Source organism: Salvelinus fontinalis, chromosome 25 (assembly GCF_029448725.1).
Source record: "Salvelinus fontinalis isolate EN_2023a chromosome 25, ASM2944872v1, whole genome shotgun sequence".
Classification (NCBI taxonomy): domain Eukaryota; kingdom Metazoa; phylum Chordata; class Actinopteri; order Salmoniformes; family Salmonidae; genus Salvelinus; species Salvelinus fontinalis.
Window position 1 is genome coordinate 3,539,173 of NC_074689.1, and position 15,072 is coordinate 3,554,244.

Sequence of the window (15,072 nt, forward strand, 5' to 3'; positions counted from 1 at the left end):
ACCGGGCTAAGGACACGCACCTCAAGGCTAGTGCGGGGAGCAGCAACAGGACGCACAGGACTCCGGAGACGCACAGGAGGCATGGTGCGTGGTGCCGGAACTGGTGGTACCGGGCTGGAGACACGCACCATAGGGCTAGTGCGTGGAGGAGGAACAGGGCTCTGGAGACGCAAAGGAGGCTTGGTGCGTGGTGCTGGAACTGGTGGTACCGGGCTGAAGACACGCACCATAGGGCTAGTGCATGGAGGAGGAACAGGGTTCTGGAGACGCACAGGAGGCTTGGTGCGTGGTGTCGGAACTGGTGGTACCGGGCTGGAGACACACACCATAGGGCTAGTGCGTGGAGGAGGAACAGGGCTCTGGAGACGCACAGGAAGCCTGGTGCGTGGTGTTGGCACTGGTGGTACTGGGCTGGGGCGGGGAGGTGGCGCCGGATATACCAGACCGTGCAGGCGTACTGGCTGCCTTGAGCACCGAGCCTGCCCAACCTTACCTGGTTGTATGCTCCCCGTAGCCCGGGCTGTGTTGGCGAACCGGGGACACCATGCGTAAGGCTGGTGCCATGTATGCCGGCCTGAGGAGACGCACTGGAGACCAGACGCGTTGAGCCGGCTTCATGGCACCTTTCTCAATACCCAATCTAGCCCTGCCAGTGCAGGGAGGTGGAATAACCCGCACCAGGCTATGCACACGTACAGGAGACACCGTGCGCTCTACCGCATAACACGGTGTCTGCCCGTACTCTCGCTCTCCACGGTAAGATCGGGAAGTTGGCGCAGGTCTCCTACCTGACTTCGCCACATTACCCTTTAGCCACCCCCCAATAAATTTTTGTGCTTGACTTACAGGCTTCCTACCGCGTCGTCGTGCTGCCTCCATTCACCGGTATCCCTCCTCACACTGCTCCAGAGAATCCCAGGCGGGCTCCGGCATTCTCCCTGGGTCGATCGCCCACCTGTCGATTTCCTCCCAGGTTGTATAGCCCAGATCCTTCTCCTGCTTCCGTGCTGCCTCCTTATACCGCCGCCTCTCTGCTTTCGCTGCCTCCAGCTCAACTTTGGGGCGGCGATATTCTCCCGGTTGTGCCCAGGGTCCTCCGCTGTCCAGAATTTCCTCCCAATTCCTGTAATCCTGCGTTTGCTGCTGCTGCCTTGAATCACGCTGCTTGGTCCTTGTTTGGTGGGTATTTCTGTCATGATCGTCGTAATGAGGCAAAGTGGACCAAGGCGCAGCGTGATAGAAAGACATCTTCTTTATTATGAAGACGAAACAAACGAACAAAAACAACAAACAGACGACCGTGAAGCTATTTAAACAAATAGTGCTGACACTAAACACTACACATAGACAATTACCCACAAAAGCCTACTGCCTATGGCTGCCTTAAATATGGCTCCCAATCAGAGTCAATGAATGACAGCTGTCTCTGATTGAGAACCATTCAGGCAACCATAGACTTACCTAGACACCAACACTCAACACAAACCCATACACTCTACCAAAACCCCCTATACCATACAACCACCCCAGACGAGACAACTATACACAAACATCCCCCCTGTCACACCCTGACCTAACCAAAATATTACAGAAAACAAAGCTAACTAAGGCCAGGGCGTGACAATACCTCGCAAAGAATGGCACCTATTGGTAGATGGGTAAAAAAAATGCAGACATTGAATATCCCTTTGAGCACGGTGAAGTTATTAATTACACTTTGGATGGTGGATCAATACACCCTGTCTCTACAAAGATACAGGCGTCCTTCCTAACTCAGAGAGGATGGAAACCGCTTAGGGATTTCACCATGAGGCCAATGATGACTTTAAAACAGTTACAGAGATGAATGGCTGTGATAGGAGAAAACTGAGGATGGATCAACAACATTGTAGTTACTCCACAATAATAACCTAAATGACAGAGTGAAAAGAAGAAATGTACAGAATAAAATAATATAACAAAAAAATCACATTGTTTGCAATAAGGCACTAAAGTAAAACTGCAAAAAATATGTCAAAGAAATGTACTTTATGTCCAGAATACAATGCGTTATGTTTGGGGCAAATCCAACAAAACACATCACTGAGTACCACTCCTCATATTTTTAAGCATGGTGGTGGTTGCATTATGTTATGGGTATGCTTTTCATCGGCAAGGACATGGGGGGAGACAAGGGATACAAAGAAACGGAATAGAGCAAAGCACAGGCAAAATACTAGAGGAAAACCTGGTTCAGTCTGCTTTCCAACAAGACACTGGGAGACAAATTCACCTTTCAGCAGAACAATAACCTAAAACACAAGGACAAATCTACACTGGAGTTGCTTACCAAGACGACATTGAATGTTCCTGAGTGGCCTGGCTACAGTTTTGACTTAAATCGTCTTGAAAATCTATGGAAAGACTTGAAATAGGCTGTCTAGCAATGATCAACAACCAACTTGGCAGAGCTTGAAGAATAAAAAAATAACAATGTGCAAATATTGTACAATCCAGGTGTACAAAGCCCTTAGAGACTTACCCAGAAAGACTCACAGCTGTAATCGCTGCCAAAGATAATTGTAACATGTATAGACTCAGGGGTGTGAATACTTATGTAAATGAGATTGTTCTGTATTTCATTTTTTATAAATTAGCAAAAATGTCTAAAAACATGTTTTCACTTTGTCATTTTGGGGAGTGTAGATAGGTGAGAAAACAATATATTTAATCCATTTTGAATTCAGGCTGTAACACAACAAAGTGGAATAAGTCAAGTGGTATGAATACTTTCTGAAGGCACTGTACCTGGATAAGAAGATGCTTATTTTTCAGAAGAATAACGAGTTGCCAATTCCTTATATACATTTTTTTTTAAAGCTCATTACAAATGCATAAAACACAGAGTAAACAGCTAGCGCATAACACTCTGTCGCTAAAATGCCGCTAGCGGTAGGTTGTGGTACCTTAATGCAGTGCTGACAGAAACTCAGCATTTTTCAATGTTAATCAATGTTAATTGATACTCCCATTTAGTAGTCTGCTCTGTGTGCAATTTTGGGAACTAAGACATAAAGAGTAGGGTTGTGCCGAGTAGTCGGACAAAACGAGTATCATAATGGCTATGGGTAATTGTCCTGATACGGTTATGATCGGAGTATGTTTTCCTAATATCTTTCAATCAAGTGCAAGGTGCTACGTGGTCTAAATAACTCTAGTTAACCAGTCTGTAAAGAGAAGGGTGGGGTGTACGTTGATCCTGCTGCTCTGATTAGATAGGGCGAAGCTGTATTTCTCCATCCACTCGCTTTGCTTCATTCACCCGATCACTTCTCCTTGCATGTTTTGGTCGGTTCATTTAGATTGCTGCTGGATCCTGTTAGCCTGCTACTATGATAAATAGTAGTGAGGACGTTTGCCTCAAGCTATCCATGTGCATAGCATCTAACAAACGGGGTGAGGGTAGGGAAAAAAGATGAAACACTGATTCGCATTCTGACTGAGTGACAGCAAACTTGTCTGCCCGCTGTTGAGATCTGCACCTTTTTTGCTCTATAACTGTGCAGTATTTTGTCAACATTTAGCCTACTTAAGCATATTAAAACACTTCTGTGCTTTCTGTTCACGAGTATCATCCGATCCAATCCGACTATCAACTGTCGATCTACAGATACGATTACGAATACGAGCCTGGCCAGTCACACCCCTAATAAAGAGGGTATCATTAGAAAGGTTAAGTTCTCCATAATCGTAAAATAATGACAAGGGGAGGGGCTTGGTGTGTGTGTGGGTGTGGTAATACTGATGACTTGTCGCCACAGATGGTTTGCTTACATAGCAGGTTAGGATAACTAACATAGTTGGTTAGGAAAATTCAAGTGACAGGTAAGGTGAATTAACGTGGCAGGTTAGGAGCGCTAACACAGCAGGTTAGGTGAATTAACATAGCAGGTTAGGAAAAGGGTTAGGGTTAGGCTTAGCTGGGCCCACCAGAGATGAAACCTCTCTCATCGTCACTCCACGCCTGAATCTATTCTACCACGCCCAGAATTCTGCTCCTTTTATTCTCTGTTCCCAACGCACTAGACAACCAGTTCTTATAGCCTTTAGCCGTACCCTTATCCTACTCCTCCTCTGTTCCTCTGGTGATGTAGAGGTTAACCCAGGCCCTGTAGACCCCAGTACCACACCTATTCCCCAGGCGCTATCATTTGTTGACTTCTGTAACCGTTAACACCTTGGTTTCATGCATGTTAACATCAGAAGTTTGTTTTATTCACTGCTTAAGCACACTCCGCCAACCCTGATGTCCTAGCCGTGTCTGAATCCTGGCTTGGGAAGGCCACCAAAAATTCTGAAATTTCCATCCCCAACTACAACATTTTACGCCAAGACAGAACTGCCAAAGGGGGAGGGGTCGCAATCTACTGCAGAGATAGTCTGCAGAGTTCTGTCATGCTATCCAGGTCTGTGCCCAAACAGTTCGAGCTCCTACTTTTAAAAATCCACCTTTCCAGAAATAAGTCTCTCATTGTTGTTGCTTGCTATAGACTCCCCTCAGCCCCCAGTTGTGCCATGGACTCTATATGCGAATTGATTGCCCCCCATTTATCTTCAGAGTTCGTACTGTTAATTGACCTGAACTGGGATATGCTTACCACCCCGGCCGTCCTACAATCTAAGCTAGATGCCCTCAATCTCACACAAATGATCAAGGAACCTACCAGGTACAACCCCAAATCCATAAACACGGGCACCCTCATAGATATAATCCTGACCAAAATGTCCTCTAAATACACCTCTGCTGTCTTCAAGCAAGATCTCAGCGATCACTGCCTCATTGCCTGCATCCGTAATTGGTCCGCAGTCAAACCACCACCCCTCATCACTGTCAAACACTCCCCAAAACACTTCAGCGAGCTGGCCCAGGTATCCTGTAAGGATATTGACCACATCCTGTCAGTAGAGGATGCCTGGTTATTCTATAAAAGTGCTTTCATTAAAATCTTAAATAAGTATGCCCCATTCAAAAAATGTAGCCCTTGGTTCACTCCAGACTTGACTGACCTTGACCAGCACAAAAACATCCTGTCGCGTACTGCATTAGCATCGAATAGCCCCCGCGATATGCAACTTTTCAGGGAAGTTAGGAACCAATATACATAGTCAGTTAGGAAAGCAAAGGCTAGCTTTTCAAACAGAAATCTGCATCCTGTAGCACAAATTCCCAAAAGTTTTAGGACACTGTAAAGTCCATGGAGAATAAGAGCACCTCTTCCCGGCTGCCCACTGCACTGAGGCTAGGAAACACTGTCACCACCGATAAATCCACGATAATCGAGAATTTCAAATCAGCATTTTTCTACGGATGGCCATGCCTTCCACCTGGCTACCCCTACCCCGGCCAACAGCTCTGCACCCCCCGCAGCAACTTGCCAAAGCTCCTCCCGCGTCTCCTTCACCCAAATCCAGATAGCTGATGTTCTGAAAGAGCTGAAAATCTGGACCCGTACAAATCAGCTGGACAAGACAATCTGGACCCTTGTTGCAATCCCTATTACTAGCCTGTTCAAACTCTTTCGTATCGTCTGAGATCCCTAAAGATTGGAAAGCTGCCGTGGTCATCCCCCCCTTCTAAGGGGAAGGCATTCTAGACCCTTTCTAAAGTCTTCGACTTTAACAAACAGATCACCTACCATTTTGAATCCCACCGTACCTTCTCCGCTATGCAATCTGGTTTCAGAGCTGGTCATGGGTGCACCTCTGCCACGCTCAAGGTCCTAAACGATATCATAACCGCCATCGATAAAAGACAGTACTGTGCAGCCGTCTTCATCGACCTGGCTAAGGCTTTCGACTCTGTCAATCACCACATTCTTATCGGCAGACTCAACAGCCTTGGTTTCTCAAATGACTGCCTCGCATGGTTCACCAACTATTTCTCAGATAGAGTTCAGTGTGTCAAATCGGAGGGCCTGTTGTCCAAACCTCTGGCAGTCTCTATGGGGGTGCCACAGGGTTCAATTCTCGGGCCGACTCTTCTCCGTATTTATCAATGATAGCGCTCTTGCTGCTGGTGATTCTCTGATCCACCTCTACACAGACGACACCATTCTGTATACTTCTGGCCCTTCTTTGGACACTGTTAACAAACCTCCAGACGAGCTTCAATGCCATACATCACTCCTTTGTGGCCTCCAACTGCTCTTAAATGCAAGTAAAACTAAATGCATGCTTTTCAACCCATCGCTGCCCGCACCCGCCAACGACTTGCATCACTACTCTGGACGGTTCTGACTTAGAATATGTGGACAACTACAAATACCTAGGTGTCTGGCTAGACTGTAAACTCTCCTTCCAGACTCACATTAAGCATCTCCAATCCCAAATTTGATCTAGAATCAGCTTCCTATTTCGCAACAAAGTCTCCTTCACTCATGCTGCTAAATATATCCTCGTAAAACTGACTATCCTACCGATCCTTGACTACGGCGATGTCATTACAAAATAACCTCCAACACCCTACTCAGCAAACTGGATGTAGTCTATCACAGTGCCATCGTTTTGTCACCAAAGCCCCATGTACTATCCAGGTCATCTATAAGTCTTTGCTAGGTAAAGCCCCGCCTTATCTCATCTCACTGGTCATCATAGCAACATCCACCCGTAGCACGTGCTCCAGCAGGTATATTTTACCGGTCATCTCCAAAGCCAACTCCTCCTTTGGCCACCTTTCCTACCAGTTCTCTGCTGCCAATGACTGAAACGAATTGCAAAAATCACTGAAGCTGGAGACTTATATCTCCCTCAGTGTTAATGCTAAATTGTAATTATTTCGCCACTATGGCCTATTTATTGCCTTACCTCCCTAATCTTACTACATTTACACACACTGTATATAGATTTTTCTTTTTTCTATTGTGTTATTGACTGTACGTTTGTTTATTCCATGTGTAACTCTGTGTTGTTGCTTTTGTCGCACTGCTTTGCTTTAGTTTGGCCAGGTCGCAGTTGTAAATGAGAACTTGTTCTCAACTGGCCTACCTGGTTAAATAAAGGTGAAAAAAAGCTACAATGCTGCAGTTGTCAAGTACTGTTGTCCCCGACGCGCCCACTAGATAGAGCTGTAGGCATACTTAATCTAGCTACAATGGTAGAAACGTAAAGAAGCCATCTGTACAACGCGATATATCGCCAAGCCCTATTTTATACCTGTTCAAACAACACACTCCAGGTGGCAGTATGCACCCTTTCAGTTTGTTTACCAACTCATAGAAGAAGAATATTGACTACTACAAAATGGAGATGGCCTCAATGGCACTGATGGTGCAATGAACCTTGTCCCCAAGCTATACTGAACAAAAATGTAAATGCAACATGCAACAATTTCAAAGATTTTACTGATAAATTAATTAGGCCCTAAACTATGGATTTTTTCATGACTGGGAATATAGATATGCATTTGCTGGTCACAGTGGCGTGGATCAGAAAACCAGTCGGTATCTGGTCAGTGTGACTACCATTGCGTCATGCAGAGTGACACATCTCGCTCGCATAGAGTTGATCAGGCTGTTGATTGTGGTCTGTGGAATGTTGTCCCACTCCTCTTCAATGGCTGTGTGAAGTTGCTGGATATTGGTGGGAACTGGAACACGCTGTCATACAGGTCGATCCAGAGCATCCCAAACATGCTCAATGAGTGACATGTTTGGTGAGTATGCAGCCCATGGAAGAACTGGGACATTTTCAGCTTCCAGTAATTGTGTACAGATTCTTGCGATATGGGGCTGTGCATTATCATGCTGAAACATGAGGTGATGGCGGCTGATGAATGACAAGACAATGGGCCTCCGGATCTTGGCATGGGATCTCTGTGCATTAAAATTGCCATTGATAAAATTCAATTGTGTTCATTGTCCGTAGCTTATGCCTGCCCATACCATAACCCCATCGTCACCATAGGGCCCTCTGTTCACAACGTTGGCATCAGCAAACCGCTCGCCCACACTACGCCATACACGTACGTCCCTTACGGAAAAAAAGATTGCAGTTAGAGTGCAGTATAGCTACAGTTCAACTGCAGTACACTGCAGTTATTCTGCAAATACTGCATCTAAAACCATTTTTTTATCGCAGGAATTTTGCAGTGTAACTGCAGTTAGAGTGCAGTTATTCTGCAATTACTACTTCCAAAATTCCACAGTCGACTGCAGTTACTGCACTTTTACTGCAGTTTCAAAATGGCAATAATTTTTTGTAAGGGGTGGTCTGCGGTTGTGAGGCCCGGTTAGACATACTAACAAATTCTCTAAAACAACATTGGAGGCGGCTTATGGTAGAGAATTTAACATTAAATTATCTACCAACAGTTCTGGAGTCATTCCTGCAGTCAGCATGGCAATTACATGCTCCCTCAAAACTTGAGACATCTGTGGCATTGTGTTGTGTGACAAAAACTGCACATATTAGAGTGGCCTTTTATTGTCCCCATCACAAGGTGCATCTGTGTAATGATCATGCTGTTTAATCAACTTCTTGATATGCCACACCTGTTAGGAGGATGGAATATCTTGGCAAATGAGAAATACTCACTAACATGTAAACACATTTGTGCACAATATTTGAGAGAAATAAGCTTTTTGTGCATATGGAACATTTCTGTGATCTTTTATTTCAGCTCATGAAACATGAGACATATCCTTTACATGTTTCATTTACATTTTTGTTCAGTGTAATTGTCCATTGGCGGAAGTGTCTGGTCAACAAGATTAATTAGGCTACAAACACACCTATCAACCCCTTTTGGTTTCAACCCCATCATAAAACTCCCCCTTTGGTTTCAACCCCATCATAAAACGAACTATTGTTATACTAAAAACTCCAGCAGCTATGATTAGTCATACTTACCGTAGCTCGAGACAACGCATAGGCTGTGCCTTTACTGGATATGCGCGAATTTACCTGCTTCCAGCAGCTATTATCAGTTGGGGAAAAAACTGCCTGTGAGATAACGTGGGAGGGGCAGAGACTCGGTAAAGGGACTGAGCTTTTGAATGACATGCAGTCATATTTTATTTGTGCAGCTAAGCGGAGGAAACAAATCCTTTAGGAAAAAGCTTTTTACGCAAACTGCTCCTCCTTCCCAAGCCTTTCCGATTGTGGTCCGACTCAAACTTAAGACTGCAAAGCAGAGGCTGAGGAAAATAGGAGCGAGTCACTTCACTTCAGCGCCACCAAAGTCTCTTTCACACAACTATTCTATTAATTTGGAGGTTACTTCGTGTCAATCAAAAATCGGCTCTACATTTTGAAGAGATCGGGGAGTCACGCATGACCACCGACCCTTGAAAAGGTGTATTTTCTATCTCAACGAAAGACCGACGGTTGGATGTCAAATGGTCCATAATAACTTGCAAAATACGCACTCACTTTTGGACAGACACATGGATTCGCTCGAAAACCCTGAACTGCAAGTATGCACAGTTGTTGTATTTTGTGATTTCTATGCATAGTTCGCATGTGTATGGTAATAAATAGCAGCAAATACCTAATTTCCATTTCGCTCGTCTTGGCGACAGTAACGCCATAAAGTAAACTCCAACCGGAAGTTGGTGGAGTCGGCGTTACGTCAGGTGGTATAACCTGCTAATAAGGACGAATGTTTTTCTGTGATGTGAAACAGCTAGGTTACAGTTGTTTCAGGCATGTTACACAGTTATAACTGTAATTTGGACAAGTTGTATTTAGTTTTTGCTGAAACCCATACTTTTTCAATAAACATTATTCAAAGACAACCACCGACTGTTTGCTTAAGGTGGCATCTCATTGAATCTCAACAAGGAAACAGTCAGTGGTGGAATTTAATTAATGTTTATTGAAAAATTATGTCTTTCAGCAAACAAAAAAAGAAAGGCACTGCGACTACAGAGGACAAATATAGTTACACTACAAGGTGGTCGTTTCATAATTGGCATTTTTTTGGGCTATCGATGTAGTCGGAGCTAGATTCCACAAAGCCTGGTTTCGGCTCCATGCCGTTGGTGAAGTTCATCAGAAACTTCCTTCACCATGGAGTGCCGTTTAGTCCGCTACACTAGCCTAGGGGTTGGTGTTGATCCAAAGTTTGTCTCCCAGCCATGCTTTGATTAAGTAAATAGATGGTCTTGACCAGGTCAGTGGTACAATGAGCAAATTGCTGGAAGTAGCCTACTGGAAGCTGCACTATTTCTACTTGCCTGTCTCTTTATGAATGTAATGAATTCAATTCAGAATTTTCAATGACTACTACTCTAAAAAAAAGGTAGCAAATATATGCACTATAAAATGGCATTCAGCATTGCCTAACATCGCTGTATATTGAGTGCCTACAGCAAAATGGGTATTTTCGAGTAAATAGACATACATATCCGGTTTCTAAGTAACCAACAGAATAGTTTTATTTTTATATTCATCCTTTACATGTCCTGTGGGAATGGGTGAGAATGAAAAAAAAAGCAGCTTTGGGATGGTTGGGTGTTTTTCAGTTGCTACTAGCAACATGAGCATCTCATCCCTGTAATACAGCACTGTATATTCCCGATAAGTCAAATCAAATCAAAATGTATTTGTGAGATGTCCCGAATACAACAGTGAAATGCTAACTTACAAGCCCTTAACCAAAAATTCAGTTTTAAGAAAAATATGTGTTAAGTAAAAAATAGATAAGTAAAAAATAACATAACAAATAATTAAGGAGCAACAGTAAAATAACAGTAGCGAGGCTATATACAGGGGGTACCGGTGCAGAGTCAATGTGCAGGGGCACAGGTTAGTCGAGGTAATTGAGGTAAACTATTGTTCAAACGTTTGGGGTGACTTAGAAATGTCCTTGTTTTTGAAAGAAAAGCACATTTTTTGTCCATTAAAATAACATAAAATTGATCAGAAATACAGTGTAGACATTGTTAATGTTGTAAATGACTATTGTAGCTGGAAACTACAGATTTTTTATGGAATATCTACATAGGTGTACAGAGGCCCATAATCAGCAACCATCACTCATGTATTCCAATGGCACGTTGTGTTAGCTAATCCAAGTTTATCATTTTAAAAGGGTAATTGATCATTAGAAAACCCTTTTGCAATTATGTTAGCACAGCTGAAACTGTTGTTCTGATTGAAGAAGCAATAAACTGGCCTTCTTTAGACGAGTCAAGTATCTGGATCATCAGCATTTGTGGGTTCGATTACAGGCTCAAATGGCCAGAAACAAAGAACTTTCTTCTGAAACTTGTCAGTCTATTCTTGTTCTGAGAAATGAAGGCTATTCCATGCGATAAATTGCCAAGAAACTGAAGATCTCATACAACGCTGTATACTACTCCTTTCACAGAACAACGCAAACTGGCTCTAACCAGAATAGAAAGAGAAGTGGGAGGCCCCGGTGCACAACTGGGCAATAGGACAAGTACATTAGAGTGTCTAGTTTGAGAAACAGACGCCTCACAAGTCCTCAACTTGAAGCTTCATTAAATAGTACCCGCAAAACACCAGTCTCAACGTCACCAGAATCTTTGATCATAGCACGGTGTTACCTGCTGATAATGGTCCTTTCGTGTTATTTGTCTGTTTTCTCCTTCTGCCGAAGTCACATGGAAAAGGAGCACGGAGAAAAGGCCGATTCAAAGGATCAGACGGCAGCACCTCTTCAGATACAACAGCCAACAGCTTTGTGCGACAGGTAAGGGAAGCAGTAGCACATTGTGTTCGGCTTATCTAAAGGGAAGACACATTCCATTTACAAGGCGTTTACCACCTGGGTATCTTGGAGGTCTATGCTTTTCTGTAAAGGCAGGGATTTCAATTGTGGGCAGTGAGAATCTGAGCTGAAGTGAGAGTGTGTGGTGTGAGAGTGATCTGACTGTGTCTGTTTTAGAGATGGGGCCGTGAGTGTAACCTTAATGGAATGAATGTGATGATATCTCAAAGCATATATGATTCAATAACCGTTCATCGGACACTTATCACATCATGTCTGCACTGGATGTTTACAGCATATACTGTAATTAGAACATTCCATTTCTATGGTTTATACATAGCCAGTATGTTCAGACTGGCGTAAGAGCAAAAAATGCAAAGTCATTGATATAAATCAACGCATGTTGCAATGAAAGCCCCCGTTATAAACATAGCTTGGGTTCAGTATGTTAACGGTCTCTGTGAACTGCAGGCGGCTCTTTAGCTTTGCAGTCAAAGTGCTTGAGAGTGGCTGCTGACCCTGTGGCCTGTTATAAAGCAGACCCTCTGAGCTACACAGTGTGTATGTGAAGCACTCACCGTGTCTGGTCTTTGTTGAGCAGCGGACCCGCAGGGACAGAGTGGGAGAGACCGGGTTAAGGACAGGCGCCTCTGCCGAAATATTTCTGCCTTTTTTTGGAGGAGATTAAGATCGCCTCCTCTTTGTCGCCATTCGAAGTGGATCGGACCAATATGGCACGTTTTGGAATTGCCACCTCCTTTCTCTCAGACAGTAAAGGTGTTTGAATTGAGGCTAGGAGATGATCGCATTTGCTTTTTCCATGTGGTCATATTGCACTGACAGCTGATCAGTGAGGACCTGCTGAGTAGATTAGGGGGTGGTGATGAAGGTCTTCTCGGCAGTGATATGTCATGCCCTTCTCCCTCGACCCCCCGGGAAGACTGGTCCTGTGAAGCTGTCACACGTCCATTCCCACAGTCCCCCTGGGCATTCCAACAGGCTCATTAGGCCCACCCCCTTTAACCTCTCTCAGTCATCGTGGCTAAACTCAATTAGACGGAGAGCAGCTACAGTAACTTACATCTGAGACACAACACTGCAGGAGATACGAGGATCTAAGTGGAAATTAGGATAGGGAAGAAGAAAGAAAAGTAGGAGAGGGAAAAGAAAAAAGAGAGCGACAGGAATGTTGCTCAGTACGAGGGGTCAGACAAGTAACTGAAGTACATCTGAGACACAACCCTACTGAGAGAGATACCCAGACATGATGTAGCAAGTAGGATGGGGAGTGAGAGGAAAGTAGAGAGAGAAAGAAAAAAAAACCCAGAAAGGTTCTAACAAGATCGGACGGGCAAAGCGAAGAGCAGACACACTATCCCCTTTGAGATGTTTGCTGGAAGAGGACCCCAGGAATAGCAGCCATTCCAGGAACTCTGTTAGGAACTAACATAAATACACAGTTTTGAATTGTTCTATCATAACAGTGGTTAAGCTGACCTTCTTTCCCTCCTCCTCACGCTCTCCATCTTGTTGGACATGATTATTTTCACTTCTCACACAAGTATGAGGCTGCCGTGTTTAAAACGTTAAACTAACACCATACTGGGAACTGGGTTTCAAATATGAGGAGGAAAATGTGTTGTTTCACTAGCCTATTCATCAAGCTGTCAAGTTCCTTTTTAATCTTCTCCGACATTTTTTTTTATTGTCTAATCATCTTCCCTCTTTGTTATCAGGACTCTCACCATGCTCAGCCCCAAATGTATACATATTGAAATTAGATATATTTTTAAGACTATAATAATAGTTTTAGGTACATTTTGTGATTTATGCCATATAAATATGATATCTGTGTGAGAATGACTCTCAAAATCATGGGGGGCCACCTGGAGGTCAAGGCGCCAGGGCACGTTCCCTGCGTGCCCAGTCGGTATTCGGCCATGATTACTTCAAGTTTAGTAAGCTGGCTAGACTAACTACCAATCAAAAAATTGTTAGCTGACATGGCTAATTGAGGGACTGTCAGTGACAGACATAACAAGAGAAAAACTGCTGATTCTCGAACAAACTTCTAAATTGCACCTAGTGTATCCTAAGCGACCCTTGCTTTTTTCACTTATGCCTGGAACTGGCCCTGACGTGGAAAATACATTGGATTTGAAAAAAGTTATCAACCAGTACTGTTTTCATCTATTATGAACAAAAATATAAGTGCAACATGCAACAATTTCAATGATTTTACTGAGTTACAGTTCATTTAAGGAAATCAGTCAATTGAAATAAATTCATTAGGCCCTAATCTATGGATTTCACATGACTGGGCAGGGGCGCAGCCATTGGTGGGCCTGGGAGGACACTTGGGAGCCAGGCCCAGCCAATCAGAATTAGTTTTTCCTCACAAAAGGGCTCTATAACAGACAGAAATACTCCTCAGTTTCATCAGCTGTCCGAGTGGCTGATCTTAGACGATCCCACAGATGAATAAGCCGGATGTGGTGGTCCTGGGCAGGCGTGGTTACACGTGGTCTGCGGTTGTGAGGCCGCTTGGACATACTGCCAAATTCTCTAAAACGAAGTTGGAGGCAGCTTTGTCACGATCGTGTTGACGTGAAAGAGAGGACCAAGGCGCAACATGACTTGAATACATCTTCTTTAATTATAACGACGAAGAATAACACGTAACACTTATACACACTAACAAAAACAACAAACGATCGTGAAACTTCAAACGCAAGTGCACACACAAACTACTTACGTCGACATATACATATACAATGACCCACAAACAGCTAAAGCCTATGGCAGCCTTAAATATGGCTCCCAATTAGAGACTACCGAAATCAGCTGTCTCTAATTGAGAACCCATTCCGGCCACCATAGACTTTCCTAGACAACTACACCCAACATAGACACAGCTAGACACATACACTCAACACAAAACCATAAACTACAACCAACACCCCCTCTACCATATAATACCCCAAAATACACACATACCCCATGTCACACCCTGACCTAACTAAAATAATAAATAAAACAAATAATACTAAGGCTAGGGCGTGACATAACCCCCCCCTTAAGGTGCGAACTCCGGACGCACCAGCACATAGTCTAGGGGAGGGTCTGGGTGGGCTTCCTTCCACGGCGGCGGCTCCGGCACTGGTCGTGGTCCCCACCCCACCATAGTCATAAGGGGCAGCACCGGGATAAGGGGCAGCACCGGGATAAGGGGCAGCACCAGGATAAGGGGCAGCACCAGGATAAGGGGCAGCACCAGGATAAGGGGCAGCACCAGGATAAGGGGCAGCACCAGGATAAGGGGCAGATCCTGGCTGGATGACGGCTCCGGCGGATCC

The 15,072-nt window shown here is 44.2% G+C and overlaps 1 protein-coding gene across 4 annotated transcripts in view; it reads left to right on the top strand.

Moving 5' to 3' along the window:
- The first annotated feature begins 8,695 nt into the window (after nt 1-8,695).
- The window catches only part of LOC129822769 (voltage-dependent L-type calcium channel subunit beta-2-like), a 153,032-nt gene continuing 146,655 nt past the window's right edge, over nt 8,696-15,072 (top strand). The window contains exons 1-2 of one of the 4 annotated variants that reach the window (XM_055881158.1): nt 8,696-9,452; nt 11,606-11,698. In XM_055881158.1, coding sequence (XP_055737133.1) covers nt 9,375-9,452; nt 11,606-11,698 — 171 coding nt within the window. In that variant the 5' untranslated portion in view covers nt 8,696-9,374. The remainder of the gene's footprint in view (nt 9,453-11,605; nt 11,699-15,072) is intronic. The other 3 variants (XM_055881157.1, XM_055881162.1, XM_055881161.1) reach the window with 3 other exon arrangements.